This window comes from Pan troglodytes, chromosome 13 (assembly GCF_028858775.2).
Source record: "Pan troglodytes isolate AG18354 chromosome 13, NHGRI_mPanTro3-v2.0_pri, whole genome shotgun sequence".
NCBI lineage: Eukaryota > Metazoa > Chordata > Mammalia > Primates > Hominidae > Pan > Pan troglodytes.
In genome coordinates this window covers 133331112-133353365 of record NC_072411.2, presented here as the reverse complement: position 1 = coordinate 133353365, position 22254 = coordinate 133331112, and the positions used below count along the sequence as shown (strand labels likewise).

Below are 22254 nucleotides of genomic sequence, written 5' to 3'. Positions count from 1 at the left end.
TTAGAGAACATAGAGAGGATTTTTAACTCCAGCTCTTTAAACAGGTCAATTATATTTAATTTTCATTTATAAAATAAATTTTAGACAAAATTTTTCCAGTTCCCACTTCTTAAAGATTCGTTTTATGAAAAGAGAACCAAGAATGGTCCCTTAAAAGTAGCAAGCACACAAATAACTTATTTGACTATCCTATGTAGTAAAAAACTCAGCAAAACCTAAGCAGCTCACGGGAGACATCTGCTGCTGAAACTGGGAACTTAACCTGTGTTAGCTACAGGAAACAAAAGGGCAGGCATGAATTTTGTTAACTAGAGAGCAAAGCACCATCAGGTTAAAAATGGAAGAAAAACAGTTTTATATGACCGTCAACTTCCTATGTGGCAGAATATAAACACCAAGCCACTGATTTATATTGTTATAAAATATAAAGTCACTGACAATACAAAACATTAACAACTGACAGGAAACAAAACAATCTAAGAGTCAAACATGAGTAGGATGCTTTACACAACCCAAGAGATACTAAGGGTATACCTGGAAGAATATACTTTCCATACTGAAATTATCTAGTTCTCTGATAATTCACACAAAGAACCCACTCTGGATGGCCATGACAGACCATTTTCTCATTTTTTAATTGTGTCTAATCTCTACAGCAAGAATAGGGAAAGGTTAGGGTCACAGCTTGGCTACATGATATGCTAAGACAACAGGAAGGAAATAGAAGTAATTAAATTTTATTTTGCTTCCATCTTTTCTCTCAAGGAGAATAATTTTTAGACAGAAAGACTATCAAACACAAAACAGATAAAGAGTCTAGTTGCCTTAGATGAGTTCCAGTCACAAAGCTAAATGAATCACCTCCTAGAAATAGAAGAAATTTGTGTATGTAATTATGAAACCAAATTTTGGAAGAAAAACAGAAAACTGCAAAGTACAAAAAGAATGTAAACGATGAAGTATTCCAATATTTTAAAAGAGAAAAGAAGAGATAGGTTCAAGAAGTTCAAAGTGTGGAGTCTGTGGCAGATCTTTTGACAAAATGCAGAATAGCTTAATACACATAGGTTTTGCCAGATCTCAGAAGAGGCCTCGAAGAACACTGGACACTTCTATGAAAAGTGTAACTTAAGAAACAATCAGGCCCAATAAGTCACATAACCCGTTTAGAGGTGCCAGACTAGTAGACTTGGGTAAATATTATGTCATAAGGATTTTGTGAAAATTGTCTAGAGTCTTTATGAAAAAGTTGGCAAAATGAGAGTTAGAGGATAACACAGTGAAGACCAGTATTTGATTAACAATCATATTCAAGAAAACTGGTGTAAGAAGAAATACCATGCTATATGGGTCTGTGTTTTGTTGTTTTATTCAACATTTCCATCCACGATAGGAAAAAAATATTTTACAGTTTGTAGATGGATGACTTCCTATCTGGGATATTATGGAGAAGACTCTGTACCTAGTTCATAATGGATGTTCAAGAAATTATGTGTTGGATTTGCATACAATTTTTATAACAAAGATTCACTCCCAGGGAACCTGGGGTAGAAAATCTCTTCTAAAGTTTAAAAGGACATAAGAGGTATGACTCATCTAACATGCACTTTAGCAACTTACTGTGTAATTTCATAACAAATAAGCTATAACAAATATAACAAATAAGCTATAACAAATATAACAAATATAACAAGTAAGCTATAACAGGCAGTATCCATATAACAGTGAGCCTTGAACAATATGGGCTTGAACTGTGTGGGCCCACTAATATGCAATTTTTTTTTTCACTAAAAGTTACACTGAGTGTACCTACTTCTTCTGCCTCCCCTTCTACCTCCTCCACCTCTTCCACCACTGAGACAGCAAGACCAACCTCTCCTCTTCCTCCTCCACCAACCCAATGTGAAGACAACGGGGTAAAGACCTTTCTGATGATCCGCTTGCACTTAATAGTGAAGACGAGTGTTTTCTCTTCCTTACGATTTTCTTAATAACATTTTCTTTTCTCTAGCTTACCTTACTGTAAGAATACAGTATATAATACATATAACATAAAAATTATATGTTAATTGACTATGTATGTTATCCATAAGGCTTCTGATCAATAATAGGCTATGAGTAGCTAAGTTTTGGGGGAGTCAAAAGTTATACATGAATTTTCGACAGTGTAAGAGTTGTGGGGTCAGTGATGCTAACTCCCGTATTGTTCAAGGGTCAACTGTATTTTAACTTTATTCTTTAATAAAATACCTCAAGGTATTGTGGGTTTGGTTCTAGACTACTACAATAAAGAGAGTATAGCAGTAAAGTGAGTCACACGAACTTTTTGGTTTCCCAGGGCATATAAAAGTTATGTTTACACTATACTATAGCCTATTAAGTGTGCAACATCAGTATGTCCAAAAAAATGTATATACCTCAGTTAAAAAACATAGCCAGACCCAATGGGTGGCTCATGCCTGTAATCCCAGCACTTTGGGAGGTGGAAACAGGAGGATCTCCTAAGGCCAGAGGTCAAGATGAGCCTGGGCAACACAGTGAGACACTGTCTTCACAAAACAAACAAACCAAAATTAGCCAGGGATGGTGGTGAGTGCCTGTAGTCTCTGCTATTCTACAGTTTTGCCTCAACCCAAGCTCCATAAGCTCAGGTTTGCCTCTGAGCAATGATCACACCACTGCACTCCAGCCTGGGCAGCAGAGCAAGACCCTCTGTATTTAAAAAACAAACAACCCAACAACCTTTATAGCTAAAAAGTGCCACCGACCATCTGAGCCCTCAGTGCATATTCATCTTTATGCTGGTAGAATGTCTTCTCCTGACGTTGGTGGCTTCTGACTGGTCAGGGTGGTGGTTGCTGAAAGCTGGGGTGAGTGTGGCAATTTATTTAAAAAAGACAATGAAGTCTGCCACATTAGCTTTTCCTTTCACAAAAGATTTCTCTGTAGCATAAGATGCTGTTTGATGCTATTCTACCCACAACAGAATTTCTTTCAAAAGTGTAGTCAATCCTCTCTAACTCTGCTGCTACTCTATCAACTAACTTTACTAAATATTCCCAATTCTTTGTTGTAATTTCAACTATGTTTCTTTTCATTAATTTTTTTCTACAGCCTAATCTTGGAAGTGATTGTAGGAGACCGGTCAGGGTGGTGGGAAAAGTTATAAAAATTATAGGGAAAGATGCAAACCTTTCTGGAAGGCTGGGAGGTTTTGCAAAAGCTTCAAAAGAGGATTTAGCTAAAGGCAGTTAAATTCTCTTAAGAGCAAGGGTTAGATAACAAGGGAATGTAAAGGAACTTATCTAGATAAATTTGTTTATTCCTGTCTCCAGAAACTAACCTTTGATCACTCCTGTGCAGGACTGCTCTCTACTTGGGGGTCAACAATGTTAATTACCCACAAATTGTGTTTGCTCCAAGCCTTTCTCATTAAATCTGTGCTAAACAAGTGCAAGCATCTCTGGTTTATCGGGGTGGCTAACTCTCTTCAGCCCCTAGTGGCGGCAGCCCCCTAGCCTGCTCTTTCACTGGATATCCATTTCTGAGAACTTCTTTCATCCATTGCTTGGCCAGAATCTGCAGGACAGACTCGGCAGGTGGTGTCCCCGCGTGAGGAACGATGCAACGGATTGCGAGGGAACCCTCGAAAATGAAGGTGAAGAAACTGTGCAGTCAGTAAGTCATTGGTGCCCACTGTGGATTTCCAAGTTTGAGGGAATTGTTCAGGCTAAGGTTTCATCATGGGACAACAGTTATCAGCTCAATGGCAACAGTATATAAAAGTATTGAAACAGCTGCTTAAAGCTAGCGGAGCCTTGGTTTTGCAGGCTCAATTAAGGGGCCTAATGCAAACTGTTGTGTTAGATATGAGTTCTAAATTTCTTTCCAAATAATTAATGTGTCAGTATGTTCAATTCTTTGCCTTCTACTTTTAAACTTAACTTCCTCATAAAGCAACCTTTTTTGATTACCTACTCCACCCTAACTCATTCCAATTACCTGCTCCATGCTGACTCATTCCAATGACCTGCTCCACCCTAACTCATTCTGATCACCTGGTCCATCCTAACTCATTCCAATTACCTGCTACCTGCTCTGCCCTGACTCCTGCCAAAGCACTCACCCCATCATTCTCTTTAAATTAGCCAATCAGAATTAGTTTTGCCTGTGCGTCTAACCCTCGCCAACAGGGGAATGACACAGCAGCAGGGGCCATGTGCGTCAGGGATAAGAACCCCTTCCCCTCCCTTGTCCAAGTGTGTGTTCACCATTGCTCCATCTGTAAGGGCACACTCTTCTATAGAAGTAACTTGCCTTGCTGAGAATTAAAAACAAAATTTTATATTTGAGTACTATTCCTTTTGTAGCACCGAAACTTTATATGTAACAATTTGGGGGCTCGCCCATGATTGCATTCCCCTCCTGGGATGGTCTCTGGTTCTCTCTCGTGAGGAGGCTTGCCCCACCCCCTTGTGGCGGCCTCAGGGGTGAGAAATCAAGACCCATCCAGTGTGAGGAATAACCGAGCTCTCAGCAATGCAGAAAAAAATAAAAAATAAAAAACTGGCCAGCAACCTAGCTTAAAGGATCTTCACATACTGCAGCGATGACTCTGTGCACAGACCAAGGAAGGAGAAGCCGTGGGAGCCAGTAAAGTATTTCCTTGGTGGTCAGGACCAAGGTAAGAAAGCCGCAAGGGGGAGGGGGGCAGTGAAGTACTCCTTGGTCGGGGTGGCTTAGAGGTTAAAAAGAGGCGAGCCATCCCCATTTTGGGGGATTGAACCTCACACAAACCTCCAGTAGTAGAAAAGGCAGAAATTTCCAGTGGGGAAACTGAGCCTCACACCCCAAAAGGCAAGACATTTCCAGTGGGGAAATTGAGCCTCACCCCAAAAGGTGAGAAATTTCCAGTAAGAGAAATTGAACCTTGAACCATACCCCAAAACCATCAAGATGGGAAATACCCCAAGCAAGACAGGGAGCAAGGGAGATAAAGATGGTAACAAAGATATCCCCCTGGATAGCTCCCTAGGTCTCATGATAAAACACTGGAAGGATAATGAAAGGACTAAACTTAGGAAAAAGCAACAAATGATAACAATATTGCTGTTTTATTTAGACTCAGGGACCCACCTTCAAACCCTCAATCTTCTGACCAAAGTTTGGGTCGAATGAGGATGTAATGTGTCAGCTTCTAATCCGATATGTTAATGGTAAAAGTCCAGTGTCTCAGGAAGAACTAGGCTATGCCCTTTATTGGAGGCAAAGACCTGCCCTCCTTTTTCCTTTAAAAACAAATAGGGAAGAACCCAATCTGGTACCTCAAAATGAAAAGTCAGAGGAGCCAGCTCTCATGCCTAAAAATTCCAGCGCATGGGATCTCTTAGACTATCTAACACTGTTCAGTGTCCCCAATCTTTCCGCTCAGACAGCCACTGCTGCCTCAGATCCTGTTCCAAATTCCCTCTCTACTCAACGTTATCCTTCCTCCTTATAACCCTGTCTCTTAGGAATTACCATCCCATCAGCCTGTTCCCTCCCAACCTAAATACCCCTCTCTAAAAGGACTCCAGTGTGAAGTAGAACAATGTAAAAAAGATATTCAGAATTTCCCATTTCCCTCTGTACCTAAGAGATCAGCCCCGACTTTCTTTCCTTTGAAAGAGGTACCACAAGGAAGGGGGGGCCATTGGCTTTGTAAATGCTCCCCTAACCAGTTCAGAAATCCAGAATTTTAAAAAGGCGCTTAAACCGCTACTGGATGACCTTTACGGAATGGCAGACCAAATTGACCAATTCTTAGGACCTCAGTTGTACACTTGGGTCGAGTTAATGTCCATCTTGGGCATCCTCTTTTCAGGGGAAGAAAGAGAAGCTCTACTCCCGCTGGTCCCTCCCCTAGAGGAAGGGGAAGGAGAGGGGAGAACAGCAGCATAAGTGGTTGGCAGAGGCAGGGAAAGAACAGCAGAGAGGGGGGAGAGAGAGAGAGAGAGAGAAGAGAAAGGGGAAAGAGAGGCAGAGAGAGAAAGAGAAGAAGAGACAGAAAAAGAGGGAGTCAGAGAGAGAGAGACAGAGAGAAAGAGACAGAGAGACAAAGAGGGAGTCAGAGACAGAGAAAGAGAGAGAACAGAAACTCAAAGAGAGAGGGAGATAGAAGTAGTAAAGAGAAAACAGTGTACCCTATTCCTTTAAAAGCCAGGATAAATTAAAAACCTATAATTGATAATTGAAGGTCTTCTCCGTGACCCTATAACACTCCAATACCACCTTGTTGTCAGTGTAAACAAGGGTGTAGCCGGAAAGCACTGAAGCCACTTACAACCTGTAGCTTTCCTATCAAAAATCCTTAACCCCGTAACCCGTGGATGGCCCAAATGCATTTAATCTGTAGTGGCAACTGCTTTGCTAGCAGAAGAAAGTAGTCCGGCACCCTGCGGGTCAGCCCCAGAGGGCCATCCAGCTTTCGTCTCCCAACACTAAGTTCACTTCATGTCTCTCACGACAGGGAGGAAACTTAGCATTCCTTGGAGACCTGAAGGGATGCAGTGAGCTTAAGAATTTTCAACAGCTTATCAATCAGTCAGCCCTTGTTCATCCCCAAGCAGATGTGTGGTGGTATTGTGGTGGACCTTTGCTGGACACTCTGCCAAATAACTGGAGTGGCACTTGTGCTTTAGTCCAATTGGCTATCCCTTTCACCCTGGCATTTCATCAACCAGAGGAAGGAAAAATAAGACACTGTAAAGCAAGAGAAGCCCCTTATGGGTCTTTCGACTCTCACGTCTATTTAGACACAATTAGAGTCCCACAGGGAATACTAGATCAATTTAAAACCCAAAATCAAATAGCTGCAGGATTTGAGTCAATATTTTGGTGGGTGACAATAAAAATGTAGACTGTATAAACTACATCTATTACAACCAGCAGCGATTTATTAACAACACTACAGATGCTGTTAAAGGAACAGCTGAACAATTAGGGGCTACTAGTCAGATGGCTTGGGAAAATAAGATAGCCTTAGGCTATCTTATTTATTAGCAGAAAGAGCAGGAGTTTGTGTCATGATTAAAACTCAATGTTGCACCTTTATCCCAAACAACACTGTTCCTAATGGAAGTATAACAAAGGCACTGCAAGGTCTGACTGCTCTATCCAATGAGTTAGCCAGCAACTCAAGGGTAAATGACCCCTTTACGGGATGGCTAGAAAAGTAGTTCAGTAAATGGAAAGGAATAATAGCCTCAATTCTTATTTCCCTCACTGCCGTAATAGGTAATTATTCTTGTTGGGTGCTGTGTCATACCATGCATCTGTAAGTTGATGCAGAGGCTCATAAAAACAGCACTTACTAAAACCTCCCTCAACTATCCTCCATCTTATCCAGAGAAGCTTCTTCTTTTGGAAAATCAAGCAAAACAACTAAGCCAAGACTTGTAAAAAAGTTTGAAAAGAAAGCTGTAAGGAAATACAAGGGGAGGGATTGTTAGATATGAGTTCTAAATTTGTTTTCAAAGAATTAATATGTCAGTATGTTCAATTCTTTGCCTTCTACTTTTAAACTTAACTTCCTCATAAAGCAACCTTTTTCGATTTCCTACTCCACCCTGACTCATTCCGATCATCTGCTCCACCCTAACTCATTCCAATTACCTGCTACCTGCTCTGCCCTGACTCCCGCCAAAGCGCTCACCCCGTCATTCTCTTTAAGTTAGCCAAACAGAATTAGTTTAGCCTGTGCGGTCTAACCCTAGCCAATAGGGAAATGACACAGCAGCAGGGGCCATGTGCGTCAGGGATAAGAACCCTTTCCCCTCCCTTGTCCAAGTGTGCGCTCACCACTGCTCCATCTGTAAGGGCGCACCCTTCCATAGAAGTAACTTGCCTTGCTGAGAATTAAAAAGAAAATTTTATATTCGAGTGCTATTTCTTTTGTGGCACCGAAACTTTATATGTAACAGTTGTTTCCCATAACCCGTGGTTCCCCGAAGAAGGTACATTAGACATAGAGCTCTGGAAACCAGTTGGGAGAAATCTTAAACAACATCATGCAGAAGGGCAATGGGTCCCAGTAACATCTCTAATGTTATGGGCCTTAGTCAGGGCTGCTTTGGTCCTGCTATACACAGAAGTGCCTAAAAAGGGTAGGGAAGAGGAACCATCACCTACCTTACCGACTCCATCTGCCTCAGCCCCGCCATTAACAGAAAAAAATAACAAAAAGGAAATGGAGGTTTTGCCTGAGTCCCCTCCTCCAATAAATTGGAAAAAAGACAAGGGATATCCTACAGCTATGGGATTCTGTCTTAGGCAAGCAGCATTAGAAGGGGAGCTCTTAGCCTGCCCAGTAATGCAAGATCAACAAGGCAATCAGGTACATGAACCCATTTATTTTAAAGCTTATAAAGAGATAAGAAAAAGCATTAGAAAGAACAGAGCCGCTAGCCTATTTACAAGAGGTTTGAGGTCACTCTGCAGACCCCTTTCTAATAATGGCCACTGTTATTATTCCTCCCCTACCCTTAACATGGCTCTCTCAAGATCCAACTTGGGTAGAACAGTGGCCTTTAAAGGGAGAGAAATTACAAAGAGCCCATGAATTAGTTGAGGAGCAATTAAAAGCTGGCCATATAGAACTGTCAAACAGCCCTCGGAATTCACCCATTTTCGTCATTCCCAAAAGGTCTGGCAAACGGAGACTTCTGCATGACTTACAGGCTATTAATGCTAATTTGCAACCCATGGGGCCTCAACAGGGCCTCCCTTCCCCCGCAGCGATTCCTCAAGATTGGCCTTTAGCCGTTATTGACTTAAAAGACTGCTTTTATACTATTCCCCTTGCAGAACAGGACAGAGAAAAATTTCCATTTACCATACCAGCTATCAATAATGAAAGGTCAGCTAGGTGATTTCATTGGAAAGTGTTTCCTCAAGGGATGCTAAATAGTCCTACCATGTGTCAGTATCATGTCAATCAAGCTTTGCTCCCCAGTAGAAAAAAAGTTCCTACTTGCAAGATTATTCATTTTATGGATGATACTTTACTAGCAGCCCCAACAAAGGCATTTAAGTTTATATGCCTCTGTCATAAAGAATACACAGCTAAGAGGTTTAAACATAGCACCTAAAAATGTGCAAATGTCCTCTCCTTGGAAATATCTTGGATACATGCTAATTTCCTGGTCAATAAGACTTCAAAAGGTTAAATTAAATACTAGCAACTTATACACCTTAAATGATTATCAAAAATTATTGGGCAATATTAATTGGCTTCGTCCCACCTTGGGCATGACTACTGATAAGCTGCAAAACCTGTTTTCCATCCTAAAGGGCAATACAGCCCCAGACTCTCCCAGGTATTTAACTCCTGCAGCAAAAAGGGGAATTGAGGAAATAGAGCAAGCTATTTCTCAGAGGCAACTAAATCGCAAAGACCCAAACTATTCAGTTCAATTGTTTGTTTTTCCTACTAAACACTCCCCGACAGGGTTAATAGGACAAATGGCCCCAGGGCTACGCTTCCTAGAATGGGTTTTTTGCTCACATACCTGGACTAAAACACTATCTCCCTATATCCAGCTAGTTAATAAAGTCAACTATACAAGCTGCAGACAATGTAATCAGTCGCTAGGTTATGACCCTGATGTCACAGAATTCCTTCAAGTAAAAAGCAATTCAAAGCAGTATTGCCCTTATCTCTAGACCTGCAAATAGCACTTTCTGATTATACAGGCCATATAGAGCATGCCCTTCCTGCTGACAAACTTAATTCAGTTCTTATCTCATACTCCTGTAGTTGTGCCTATAAAAGTAGTTCACTCCCCCATACCCAATGCTTTAATGCTTTTTACTGACGGTTCTGGTAAAAATGGAAAAGTGGCAATTTGGTAGAAACCACATAATTCCCTTACTCATTCTGGATTTACTAGCACTCAGACAGCTAAGGTTGGAGCCTTAATACTGGCACTGGAAACTTTTTCTGCTCAGCCCATCAATATTGTTAGTGACCCTGCTTACTCTGTTTATTTATTGCAGAACCTTGAAACAGCCCTCAAGTCCATTCTCGAGCCCACCCTGTGTGCACTTTTTCTTTGACTTCAGCAATTGCTGGATCAACGTACACATCCTATTTCTAATCACACATATTGGAGCCCACAGCTCACTGCCTGGCCCATTGGCTTATGGCAATGAACAAGCAGATCTGCAAGTTATGACGTCACTGCTTGACCAAGCCACCCAATTGCATCAATTTTTCCACCAAAATTGGAGTAATTTAACTAAACAATTTAAACTCACCCAAAGGCTAGCTAAAGAAATTATCCTGCAATGCCCAGATTGCCAGCTCACAGGCACCTCCCCTCCTTCAACACGTGTTAACCCTAGAGGACGGCACCGCCCCTCCTTCAACAGGTGTTAACCCTAGAGGACTAGAACCTAATCAGTTATGGCAAACAGATGTTACTCACATCCCTAAATTTAGAAAACAAAGATATGTACATGTATCCACTGATGCCAATTCTCACTTAATTAGTGCACATACTTTTCCTGGAGAGTCCACCCAATATATTATTAAACATCTACTCTTAACTTTTGCATTTATAGGGCGGCCCACAAAAATTAAAACTGATAATGGTCTGGCTTATGCAAGCTCACAATTTCAACAATTTTGTCACACGTGGAACATCCAACATTCCACAGGCATCTCGTATAACCCCCAAGGACAGTAGAACGTACCCATTCCACTCTTAAAAATATGCTCAAAAAAACAAAAAAGGGGGAATATGGGTAAGAACCTGGCAACACTACTGGCACAAGCCTTATTTACCCTTAATTTTTAAAATTTAGATGATAAATTTCAATCAGCCATAGAAAAGCACTTTGCTAAAACCTCTCAAGACATAAAACCTGCAGTTTAATGGAAAAATGTAAATAGTAATGTATGGTGTGGTCCAAATGATTTGCTTACATGGGAAAGAGGATATGCTTGTGTTCACACCCCCTCAGGTCCTCTCTGGATTCTAGCACGACACATCAAATCATACCATGGTGTGGCTAGGACCCAACCCGGTACCAGAAATGAAGGAAATGTCCCTGCAGGACCCGCAGCCCCGGATGACGCGGCTTCCTAGGATGACACAAGCCCCGGACTTTACCTGGGGGATGCTGAAGAAGACAACTCAGGAGGCTGAGCGAATCCTGCTCCAGACACAGACACCATTCACTCCACATAATTTGTTCCTTGCTATGCCTTGTGTTGTACATTGCAACTCTCGTAGGGTATTAACCCTTCTTAATCTCTCACTCTGCCTGCAACCTGCACCTGCTACTGTCTATTGGGCTCATCTCTTAGATCTGCTTTTCTTTTGCCCTGTTACTTGGGCAGACACCTCCTTCCCAACCTCTAATAACATAACTGCTTGGCTAGGAGGGATTGACTTACCCCCAGTGGGGTCCCTCATTAATGGCACACATTGGACTAAGATGCCAGGTAACACTATATATCACTCCACTATCCTCCCACTGTGCATTAGTTATAAAAGTTCCAATCCTTACTGTGTACCTGCCCAAACTCAAGTGTGGCTATATCATGGCAAAGGAAATGCCTTAACATTCTTGGTTGCAGATAGCCTCAAACCGGGCAATGCAACCAACGCCACTTTCCCCAACATTCCTTCCTGTGCTAAAGAACATAGCCAGGAAAGTAACAGATTCCACTTTGGCTGGGAGGTCTGTCATGGAGGACAAGCCCGTAGACTCCATTTAGGCTATTATAACATCTTAGACTAGAGCCCCCACTGACACTTGCAGAGCAACCATACTGATGTCCTCATCCATCGTGGCATCAATCACAGTTTTGTAGCCACGTCTCATTCCCCTACAATTTGGGCCGATGGAGGGACGGGATATCCCAGATCCCAAGTAGAGTCCATGCCACCCCAAGACACTTTATGGTGCCTGGGACATCTTAGCATCTCCCTTTACACCTGGTATGGGACATACCATAATTCCAGTAACAACTATACTGTGACCTTTATTCATAATCACACAGATCAGTGCCTGATTTGCACTACCCATCCATATGTTTTCCTTATGGGAACCAATATTTCCATTACACCCCAAAACTCCACGTTTGTGACCCGAGTGCAGGGACAGGTTTGGTTTGCCTCATGCATCACTAATTATAATATATCTAATTTAAATATTACTAGTATCATGGTATTAAGGAGACAATCTGAAGCATTCCTACCAATTTGACATGTGATTGGCAAGGTTCCTCTGCTCTTGTCACCTGAGAACATGCCCCGTCCCAGGTCAGACCCAAAAGATTCATAGGCACACTTATAAAACCTTTATAGTCTCAGCCATAGTCATCTTAGCAACTGCTAGTATTGCTGTGGCCTCTATTACTGAATCTGTAAAAACAGCTACCTTTGTAGATAACTTGGCCAAAAATGTGTCTAATGAACTTCTCTTAGAGCAGGGTACAGATCAAAAGATTCCTGCACGCCTGCAAGCCCCTGAGGCTGCCTTAGAATATACAGGGGAGCAGCAAGATGCGCTGGCATTCCGACAGCACTTAAACTGTGACTGGGAGCATAAGTGTATCTGTGTCACCTCTCTACCTTGGAATCAATCAATACATAGTTGGGATGAGGTGAAACAACACCCCTGGGGAACCTTATACGATAATTTAACAGCAGACGTAAGGCAACTTAAAACTAAAATTCTAGAATCCCTAAACACCGTAGATCTACACGCCCAACAAACAGCCATATGGAAGGATGTGAGATAACATCTCTCCTGGATAGACCCCCACTCCTGGGGGTCACTCCTTGCTTGGAAAAGAATGTTACTGATTATACTCATGTTTGTCTTATGTTATTTACTAATTCTAGGATGCAAAGCCGGAAAACGAGTTATAACCACTATGCCTAACAAATCTGCTGCTGCACACATCTGTACTCTTCAATTAACAAAACCTGATGTAAAAAGCAGAAAGGGAAGGGGGAGATGTAGGAGATCAGTCAGGGTGGTGGGAAAAGTTATAAAAATTATAGGGAAAGATGCAAACCTTATTGGAAGGCCGGGAGGTTTTGCAAAAGCTTCAAGAGGATTTAGCTGAAGGCAGTTAAATTCTCTTAAGAGCAAGGGTTACATAACAAGGGAATGTAAAGGAACTTATCTAGATAAACTTGTTTACTCTTGTCTCCAGAAACTAATCTGTGATCAATCGTGTGCAGAACTGCTCTCTATTTGGTGGGTTGACAATCTTAATTACCCACAAATTGTGTTTGCTCCAAGCCTTTCTCATTAAATCTGTACTAAATAAACACGAGCATCTCTGGCTTATCGAGGCGGCTAACTCTCTTCGGCCCTAGTGCCAGCAGCCCCCTAGCCCACTCCTTCACTGGATATCCATGTCTGAGAACTTCTTTCATCTATCACTCGGCCAGGGTCTGCAGGTCAGACCCAACAAGTGATTACTTCTTTTTTATTTTTTCCTACACCTAACATTTCAACAATGTTGACAGCATCTTCAGGAGTAGATTCCAAATCAAGAAACTACTTTCTTTGCTCATCCCAAGAAACAACTCCTCAGCCATTGATGTTTTATCATGAGACTGCACCAATTCAGTCACATCTTCAGACTCCATTTCTAATTCTAGTTCTCTTGTTATTTTCACCAATTCTGCAATTCCTTCTTCCACTAAAGCCTTGAACCCCTCAAAGTTATCCATGAGGGATGGAATCAACTTCTTCTAGACTGCTGCTAATGTTGATATTTTGACTTCCTCCTGTGAATCATGAATGTTCTTATGGCATCTGGAATGGTGACTGCTTTCCAGAAGGTATTCAATTTACTTTGCCCAGAGCCATCAGAGGAATCACGTTTTATGGCAGCTAGTCTTTTTTATTTATTATTTATTTTTTTGAGATGGAGTCTTGCTTTGTCGCCCAGGATGGAGTGCAATGGTGTGATCTCAGCTCACTGCAACCTCCGCCTCCCAGGTTCAAATGATTTTCCTGCCTCAGCCTCCTGAGTAGCTGGGATTACAGGCACCTGCCACCATGTCCAGCTAATTTTTGTATTTTTAGTAGAGACAAGGTTTCACCGCAGACAGGGTTTCACCACATCGGCCAGGCTGGTCTCGAACTCCTGACCTTGGGTGATCTGCTGCATTGGCTTCCCAAAGTGCTGGGATTACAGGCGTGAGCCACCACGCCCAGCCTATGGCAGCTATAGTCTTAAGAAATGACTTAAATAAAAAATTACGACTTGAAAGTAAAAAATTACTCCTCGATCCACGGGCTGCAGAATGGTTATTGTGTTAGCAGGCATAAAAATAACATTAATCTCCTTGTACAACTCCATCACAACCCATGGGGGACCAAGTGCATTGTCTATGAACAGTAATATTTTGAAAAGAATCTTTTTTCTGACCAGTAATTCTCAACAGTGGGCTTCAAATATTTAGCATACCACATAAACAGATGTGCTGTGTGATGGTTAATGCTGAGTGTCAACTTGACTGGATTGAAGGATGAAAAGTATTGATCCTGGGTGTGTCTGTGAGGGTGCTGCCAAAGGAGATTAACATTTGAGTCAGTGGGCTGGGGAAGGCAGATCCACCCTTAATCTGAGTGGGCATAATCTAATCAGCTCTCAGGGAATATAAAGCAGGCAGAAAAACATGAAAAGGAGAGACTGGACTAGCCTCCCAGCCTACATCCTTCTCCTGTGCTGGATGCTTCCTGCCTTCAAACATTGGACTCCAAGTTCTTTAATTCTGAGACTCAAACTGGCTCTCCTTGCTCCTTAAGCTTGCAGAAGCCTATTGTGGGACCTTGTGATTGTTTAAGTTAATACTTAATAAACTCCCAAATATATATATATATATATATATCCTATTAATTCTGTCCCTCTAGGGAACCCTGACTAATACATGCTGTCATCCAGGCTTTGTTGTTTCATTTCTAGAACACGTAGAACAGCTTTAGCATAATTCTTAAGGGCCCCAGCATTTTCAGAATGATACAAGAGCATTGGCTTCAACTTAAAGTCACCCACTGCATTAGCTTCTGACAAGAACAGCCTGTCCTCTGAAGCTGTGAAACCAGGAATTGACTTCTGCTCTCTAGGCTATGAAAGTCCTAGATGGCATCTTCTTCAAATAGAAGGCTATTCTGTCTACATGGAAAATCTGTTGTTTAGGATAGCCACCTTCATCAATGATCTTAGCTAGATCTTCTGGGTAACTTGCTGCAGCTTCTGCATCAGCACTTGTTGCCTCTCCTTGCACCTCCATGTTATGGAGACAGCTTCTTTCCCCAAACTTCATGAACCAAGCTCTCTGCTAGCTTCAAGCTTTTCTTCTGCAGCTTCCTCACCTCTCTCAGCCTTTCCAGAACTGAAGAGTTAACGTCTTGCTCTGTATTGGGCTTTGGCTTAAGGGAAGGTTGTGGCTGCTTTGATCTTCTCTCCAGAGCACTACAACTTTTTCCTTATCAGCAATAAGGCTGTTGCACTTCCTTATCATTTGCGTGTCCACTGGAGTAGCACTGTTAATTTTCTCCAAGAACTTTTTCTTTGCATTCACAACTTGGCTATCTGTGATGCAAGAGGCCTACCTTTGGTCTATCTCGGCTTTCCTCACTAAGCTTTATCATTTCTAGTTTTTGATTTAAAGTGAGAAATGTGGGACTCTCTCTTTCACTTAAGCACTCAGAGGCCATGTAGGGTTATTAACTGGCCTAATTTCAATATTATTGTGTCTCAGGGAATAGGGAGTCCCAAGGAGAGGGAGAGAGATGGAGGAATGATTGGTGTGTGGAGCAGTCAGAACACACACATTTATTGATTGAGTTTGCTGTTTTACATGGGTGTCCCAAAACAACTACAATGGTAACATCAAAAATCACTGATGACAGATTACCATAACAGATAAAATAACGAAAAAGTCTGGAATGTTGTGAGGATTACCAAAATGTGACACAGAGAAATGAAATGAGCACACATTGTTAGAAAAATGGTTTTGATAGACTTGCTTGATGCAGGGTTGTCGCAAACCTTCAATTTTTAAACAAATGCAGTATCTGCAAAGCTTAATAAAGCAAAGTGCAGTAAAACAAGGTATGCTTGTATCTTAGCTAAGAGAAACACTGATGTCTGAGATTGAATCTAAGTAGACAGTAATGAACTACTGGAAGAACTACTATTACATCTATTAATACTACCACCAACTCCACAACTACAACTACTACAATTACCATTATTAATACACACTTAGTTCTTACTAGTACCAGACACCACTCTAAGGGCATTGCATATATATATTAATTCACTTGTCAAAAACATCTTCTCAGATGGGTATTATGATTATACTCATTTTAAAGACAAGGAAACTGAGGCGCAAAGAGGTTGAGCAACTTGCTGAAAGTCATTCAGCTAGTAAGAAGCTGAGTCAGGAGTCAACCCAGGCAGACAGGTTTAGAGTGTGACTTCTTTTTTTTTTTTTTTTTGAGAGGGAGTCTCACTCTGTCACCCCAGGCTGGAGTGCAGTGGCGCGATCTCGGCTCACTGCAACTTCTGCCTCCCAGATTCAAGCGATTCTCCTGCCTCAGCCTCCCGAGTAGCTGAGATTACAGGTGCGTGCCACCACGCGTGGCTAATTTTTTGTATTTTTAGTAGAGACAGGGTTTCACCGTGTTAGTCAGGGTGATCTCGAACTCCTGACTTTGTGATCCGCCTTCCTCGGCCTCCCAAAGTGCTGGGATTACAGGCGTGAGCTACCGCGCCCAGCCAAGAGTATGACTTCTTAAACACAACTATATCATACTGCCAAGGACATCTCCATGACTACAAGTAAAAGATAATCTTTAAAAATTTTCACTCTGGCATTTAAACAAAACCTATTACCTTTCACTTTCACTAAAGACCTTCAAAAACTTTACAAACCTGTGTAAGAGATAATATCCATTTGAACTACCAATATACAAGAAGAGGAGTACTGGATGTGTTATTTGGATTTAAAAAGTTAAATGAATAAGCAGAATGCTACCAAAAAATGAGCAGAAATAACTACTTCTAAAAGAGGTTCTCAGAATCCCATGATATGCTTTGTTCTTTTTCAGATGAACAGTACTAATCTCGCTATTAAATGGTCCTCACTCTGAACCCAGATATACTCCTCAGGTATTTAGTTTTTGTTTAGTGACTAACTACTGTTTGGTAGTTTCGGTAGTGACTACTACATTTCCAAAAAAAATGAAATATAAATAGAATAAGAAGTTTGAAGTTATTACCTGAACAGAATGAACCCAAGTGATTCTACTGCTGCCCTCCTGACATCATCATTAACATCACTTACCTAGGGGGAAAAGTTTAAGATTATATTATACCATGTAGTCTACCACTAGACCAAACTGACATGAGAGGTCAGCATCATTCAACAGTGAGAGTATACCTCACTACTGATAGGTATATCAAAACATTATGTTGCACACCTCTAAACATATACAATAAATGAATACATTCAAAAAATAGACACATGTATTTTTATTTTTATAGAGACAGGGTCTCCCTATGTTGCCCAGTCTGGTCTCAAACTTCTGGGGCTCAGGAGATCCTCCCACCTTGGCCTTACAAAGTGCTTGGATTACAGGCATAAGCCGCTGCACCTGGCCACATGTATTTTTGAAGAATAAATTTCTGTCCCCAGTTTAGAAAAAGTTATTGAAAAATTTCAATTCAGGGGCTTAGAAGTCTTCACAGCTTGATAAAGTTTAAGATTCAGGGTTACTTTTCTCTCTCTCTGTTTTTTTTTTTTTTTAAGACAGAGTCTCACTCTGTCGCCCAGGCTGGAGTGCAGTGGCACAATCTTGGCTCACTGCAACCTCTGCCTCCCGGGTTCAAGTGTTTCTCCTGCTGCAGGCTCCCAAGTAGCTGGGACTACAGGCGTGTGCCACCACGCCCAGCTAATTTTTCTATTTTTTGTGGAGATGGGGTTTCACCACGTTGGACAGGCTAGTCTTAAACTCCTGACCAGAGGTGATCTGCCCACCACTGCCTCCCAAAGTGCTGGGATTACTGGTGTACGCCACCATGCCCGGCCCCAGGGCTACTTCTTAAGACCGTTTCAACTGGCCAGACACAGTGGCTCACACCTGTAATCCTAGCACTTCTGAGAGGCCAAAACAGGAGGATTGCTTGAGCCCAGGAGTTCGAGATCTGCCTAGGCAACACAGCGAGACCCTGTCTCCACAAAAAGTTAAAAAATTAGGCAGGCACAGTGGTGTGTGCCTGTAGTTCTAGCTACATGGGAAGCTGAGGTAGGAGGAGGCTCACTTGAGCCCAGCAGTTTGAGGCTGCAATGAGCTGTGATTGTGCTACTGCGCTCCAGCCTGGGTGATAGAGAGAAACCCTGTCTCAAAGTCACTAAAAAGAAAAAAGAAAAAGACTATTTCAGCTGCATTATGGCTTTTGCAAAATATGAACATTTAGAACATACTGCACTGCTAAAAAAGTTATTTATTAATTACTAATAAATACTGTGGAAAATATTATCTCTGGGAAAAAGGAGTTAACAATAATTCTAAGTCTTTCTGCATAGAAAGGTACCCTTGGTTTACCTTTTCCCAGCACCACGATGATAAAAACCTATTAAGACACGTGGAATATCCACTGTGTGACCAGGCAATATTACTTATTGCTGATAACTACATTTGGATTAGGAGAACTATGAGTGGAAAGCCTTTTGGAAAACATGGGCATTGGCTTTCCTGTGCAGTGCATCTCTTGTAATAGATCATGTTCCTTAGGGGTCCCGGGGTGTGGGGGTGGGGGATTGTTTGTTTGTTTTTTAGAGATAGGGTCTTGCCCTGTCGCACAGGCTAGATAGAGTGCGGTGGCATAATTATAGCTCACTGTCCACTTCACTTTCCAGAGTAGCTGGGATTACAGGCATGAGCCACTGCACCCATTAGGGGTATGTGGAAGCTAACTCTACTGGCTGTAAAAAGAAATAAATGGTTCCTGTTCTTCACTGAATTTCTCTATCCTAGGGTGGCCACACATACTCACAAGGTCTTATCCCTTACAAATGAGGGTGCTCCTTGCAGTAGGATTTTAGAAGTTGCACCTGAATGGCTTTAAGGACTTCCATTTATATGGGACTGTTATCCCATCCCATATCCTTCTGAAAAGCTAAGTGAATCTAGTGCTAGGTTATGGCCTGTTGGGTCCAGTAAATGAGAATCACAACCTAAGACCACTGGTGGTGGTCATGCGCTGTGGATGCTGGAGTCACCTAGACACTTATTGTCCATCTGCAAGCTTTTCCATCCACCCCATTCCCAAGAAAGGTCAGAGTACTTACAGCAACATGTAGCAGGCGTCGAATTGCTTTGTTGTTACCAGAGCCACAATAAGCCATGGCTACAGTATACATTCCAGACCTTCGAAGAATTGGGTCCTAAGAAAAATAATTTAACATTAATCATCAACTTATTTCAAAGAGTAACTTCTACAGTCTAATAGGCATAGTGGCATCCACCAAGTAAGCTGGTCTCAGATAGGAAATGATGAGCTCAATAACTCTTTTGTGGTTGGTAGTTTTTGAAATAAATGGGGCAATAAAACACATAAATACAGAAGGAGGTAGCTGCTCTTAATTCCCAATATGCTATGCAATATGCCTGCCCTGCTTCATACTTTTTAGGAAGTATAAAGTCAAGTCAACAGCAACAGCCACTCCTATGGCAGTCCACTTCCTTTTATCAATCAAGCAAGGAAGTTGGCTTCTAATTCTACATTTTTACCTTATTTAAATTCCTGGGTACTGAGTGCTGAGTGGAAGAAAGATGGAGCTGGTAACTGAACAAATTAATTAATAATTTTATCAATAAACTATATCAGTGGTTCTTATTGATTATAGAGGACAGTATTACCTGCCACTAACTACCCACCATATACAACACCATTATAAAAACTAAACAAAAGGCAATGGAAAAAAAACCTCACCCAAATAAACAAGTATAGAGATTGCTACTGTTTTCTGATAAAAGAATAATGAAGTAAACTTTGTATCTTATTAAATGACTATCAAATCATTCAAAAATATATATATATATATATTTTTGAGATGGAGTCTTGCTCTGTCACCCAGGCTGGAGTGCAGTGGTTCAATCCCTGCTCACTGTAACCTCTGTCTCCCAGGCTCAAGCAATTCTCATGCCTCAGGTTCCCAAGTAGCTGGGATTACAGGTGTCCGCCACCAAGCCTGACTAATTTTTTTTCTATGTTTAGTAGAGACAGGGTTTCACCATGTTGGTCAGGCTAGTTTTGAACTCCTGACCTCAAGTGATCCACCTGCCTCGGCCTCCCAAAATGCTAGGATTACAGGTGTGAGCCACCACGCCTGGCCCAAAAATTATTATTTCTAAAAGAAATCAACTCGTGAATTCCTAAAGAACTATGCTGAATCTGCTTATGAGTATCACCGATCTGAAGCTACAGCAAAATTTAAAATCCTCAAATTACTCCCATGTACCTTTTCTAATCAGTGCTTTTATTTCTTAAATTCTATTAGGCTTCATATACATTGCCAGAAGTTTTATGAATAAGTGTACCTACATGTTCTGATGGGAACAGAGTTAATTTCCAGTGAAGTTAAGTGTTTTTTACATGCTGGAGATAAATGGACAGTGAGGGACGTATGTGATCTCACCTTGTCACGACAGAGAGATTCAATGAGAGCATCAGCCTCTTCCATCCTCCCATACATTACTAAAGCAATGCCAACTGCAAGACCACGCAGAATCTTTTCATGTTGAGTTTCTTGTGCATAACCAACCATGTCCTCAATAGCCTGAGCATTTTTAGAGCCCAACATAACCAAACCTAGGGCCAGGCCAGCTGCTTCCCCTGGCAAGTAACGAGTAAAATGTTAACAAAGAGTTATGTTTTTAAAGTCAGTAAAACATCCAACTGAAAGTAGCACTCTTTTTGCATAAACTATCAAAAAAACCATTAGCTTCTGACAGCATTTTTTTAAACCACCTGGTAAAAAGGATACTTTATGTGGAAGCACATTCATACATTTAGGGTTCGCACATTCATATTTAGGGTTGTTTTCCTTTTAAACTTTGACAGAATGTACCATCAAATCCTACAGTGATTTCAAAGGAGACATTTAGATAACATTTTTTCTATATTATTGCCAAGCAGTATGGAGTAAGTAGATCACCCTAATAAATTCCTATTTGCAAAAGTCAGTTATGAAAGTGGACACACAGGATGTACCATTTTAGAAAGCCTATATATCACAAAACTTGTTTTAAAAGATAACTTTGACAAATGGAGCAAAATTCACTTCCTCTTCAACTAGAGAAATCCATCGGAATTTTAAAAGGCTACAAAATATAGGTAAAAACTAATGTAATTACATTTACATTAATTAATACTTAAGCTTGTTAGCTTTAGAAAGAAATGCTTACCTGTTACTGCATCATCCTGATAAAGGTTTGTTTTTAGCAAATCATAAACATCTTGACGTGCAGTTCCCATGGCTGCCAAACCAAGGCCCAGACTGCCACCGTGTCTAACGATCTAAGGAAAAAACATAGATTCCATTGATTTGGTACACTGTACTTAACATACAAGTTTTTATTCTAATTTCAAAATACAGTTTCACATTAAATATGCAGAGGTTGGCTCAGTAAGAATGATCAAAGGATGTGATAATCAAAAGGTCAGTGATAAACTCAGCAATTTCAGTTTTTGTTTCAGACGTAGTTTCGCTCTTGTCACCCAGGCTGGAGTGCAATGGCGCGATCTGGGCTCACTGCAAACTCCACCTCCTGGGTTCAAGTGATTCTCCTGCCTTAGCCTCTCAAGTAGCTGGGATTACAGGTGGCTGCCACCACGCCTGCCTAATTTTTGTATTTTTAGTAGAGATGGGGTTTCACCATGTTGGCCAGGCTGGTCTGGAACTCCTGACCTCAGGTGATCCACCCACCTTGGCCTCCCAAAGTTCTGGGATTACAGGTGTGAGCCACCGTGTCCAGCCCAGCAATTTCATTTTTAATAGAATGATATTTGCTGATGCCAAAAAATAGTGAGCTGAGGCTGGACTGGTGGCTCATGCTTGTAATCCCGGCACTTTAGGAGGCTGAGGTGGGAAGATCACTTGAGCCCAGAAGTTTGAGACCAGCCTGGGCAACATAGGGAGACTCGGTCTGTACAAAAAAATAAAC

The 22254-nt window shown here is 41.4% G+C and overlaps 2 protein-coding genes across 3 annotated transcripts in view; one reads left to right on the top strand and one right to left on the bottom strand.

Annotated features, from left to right (window-relative positions):
• The window catches only part of HTR2B (5-hydroxytryptamine receptor 2B), a 28267-nt gene extending 24377 nt beyond the window's left edge, over positions 1 to 3890 (top strand). Inside the window, exon 7 of the transcript XR_010149913.1 lies at positions 3577 to 3890. The gene's annotated coding sequence lies outside the window, so the exon portion shown is untranslated. The remainder of the gene's footprint in view (positions 1 to 3576) is intronic.
• Positions 1 to 22254, bottom strand: part of PSMD1 (proteasome 26S subunit, non-ATPase 1) — a 115482-nt gene that overhangs the window by 67841 nt on the left and 25387 nt on the right. For both annotated transcript variants that reach the window (XM_009444437.5, NM_001246549.1), the window contains exons 13-16: positions 21496 to 21607; positions 20727 to 20923; positions 19377 to 19472; positions 17305 to 17369 (exon numbers count right to left, since the gene is read on the bottom strand). In XM_009444437.5, the coding sequence (XP_009442712.1) occupies positions 17305 to 17369; positions 19377 to 19472; positions 20727 to 20923; positions 21496 to 21607 (470 nt within the window). The remainder of the gene's footprint in view (positions 1 to 17304; positions 17370 to 19376; positions 19473 to 20726; positions 20924 to 21495; positions 21608 to 22254) is intronic.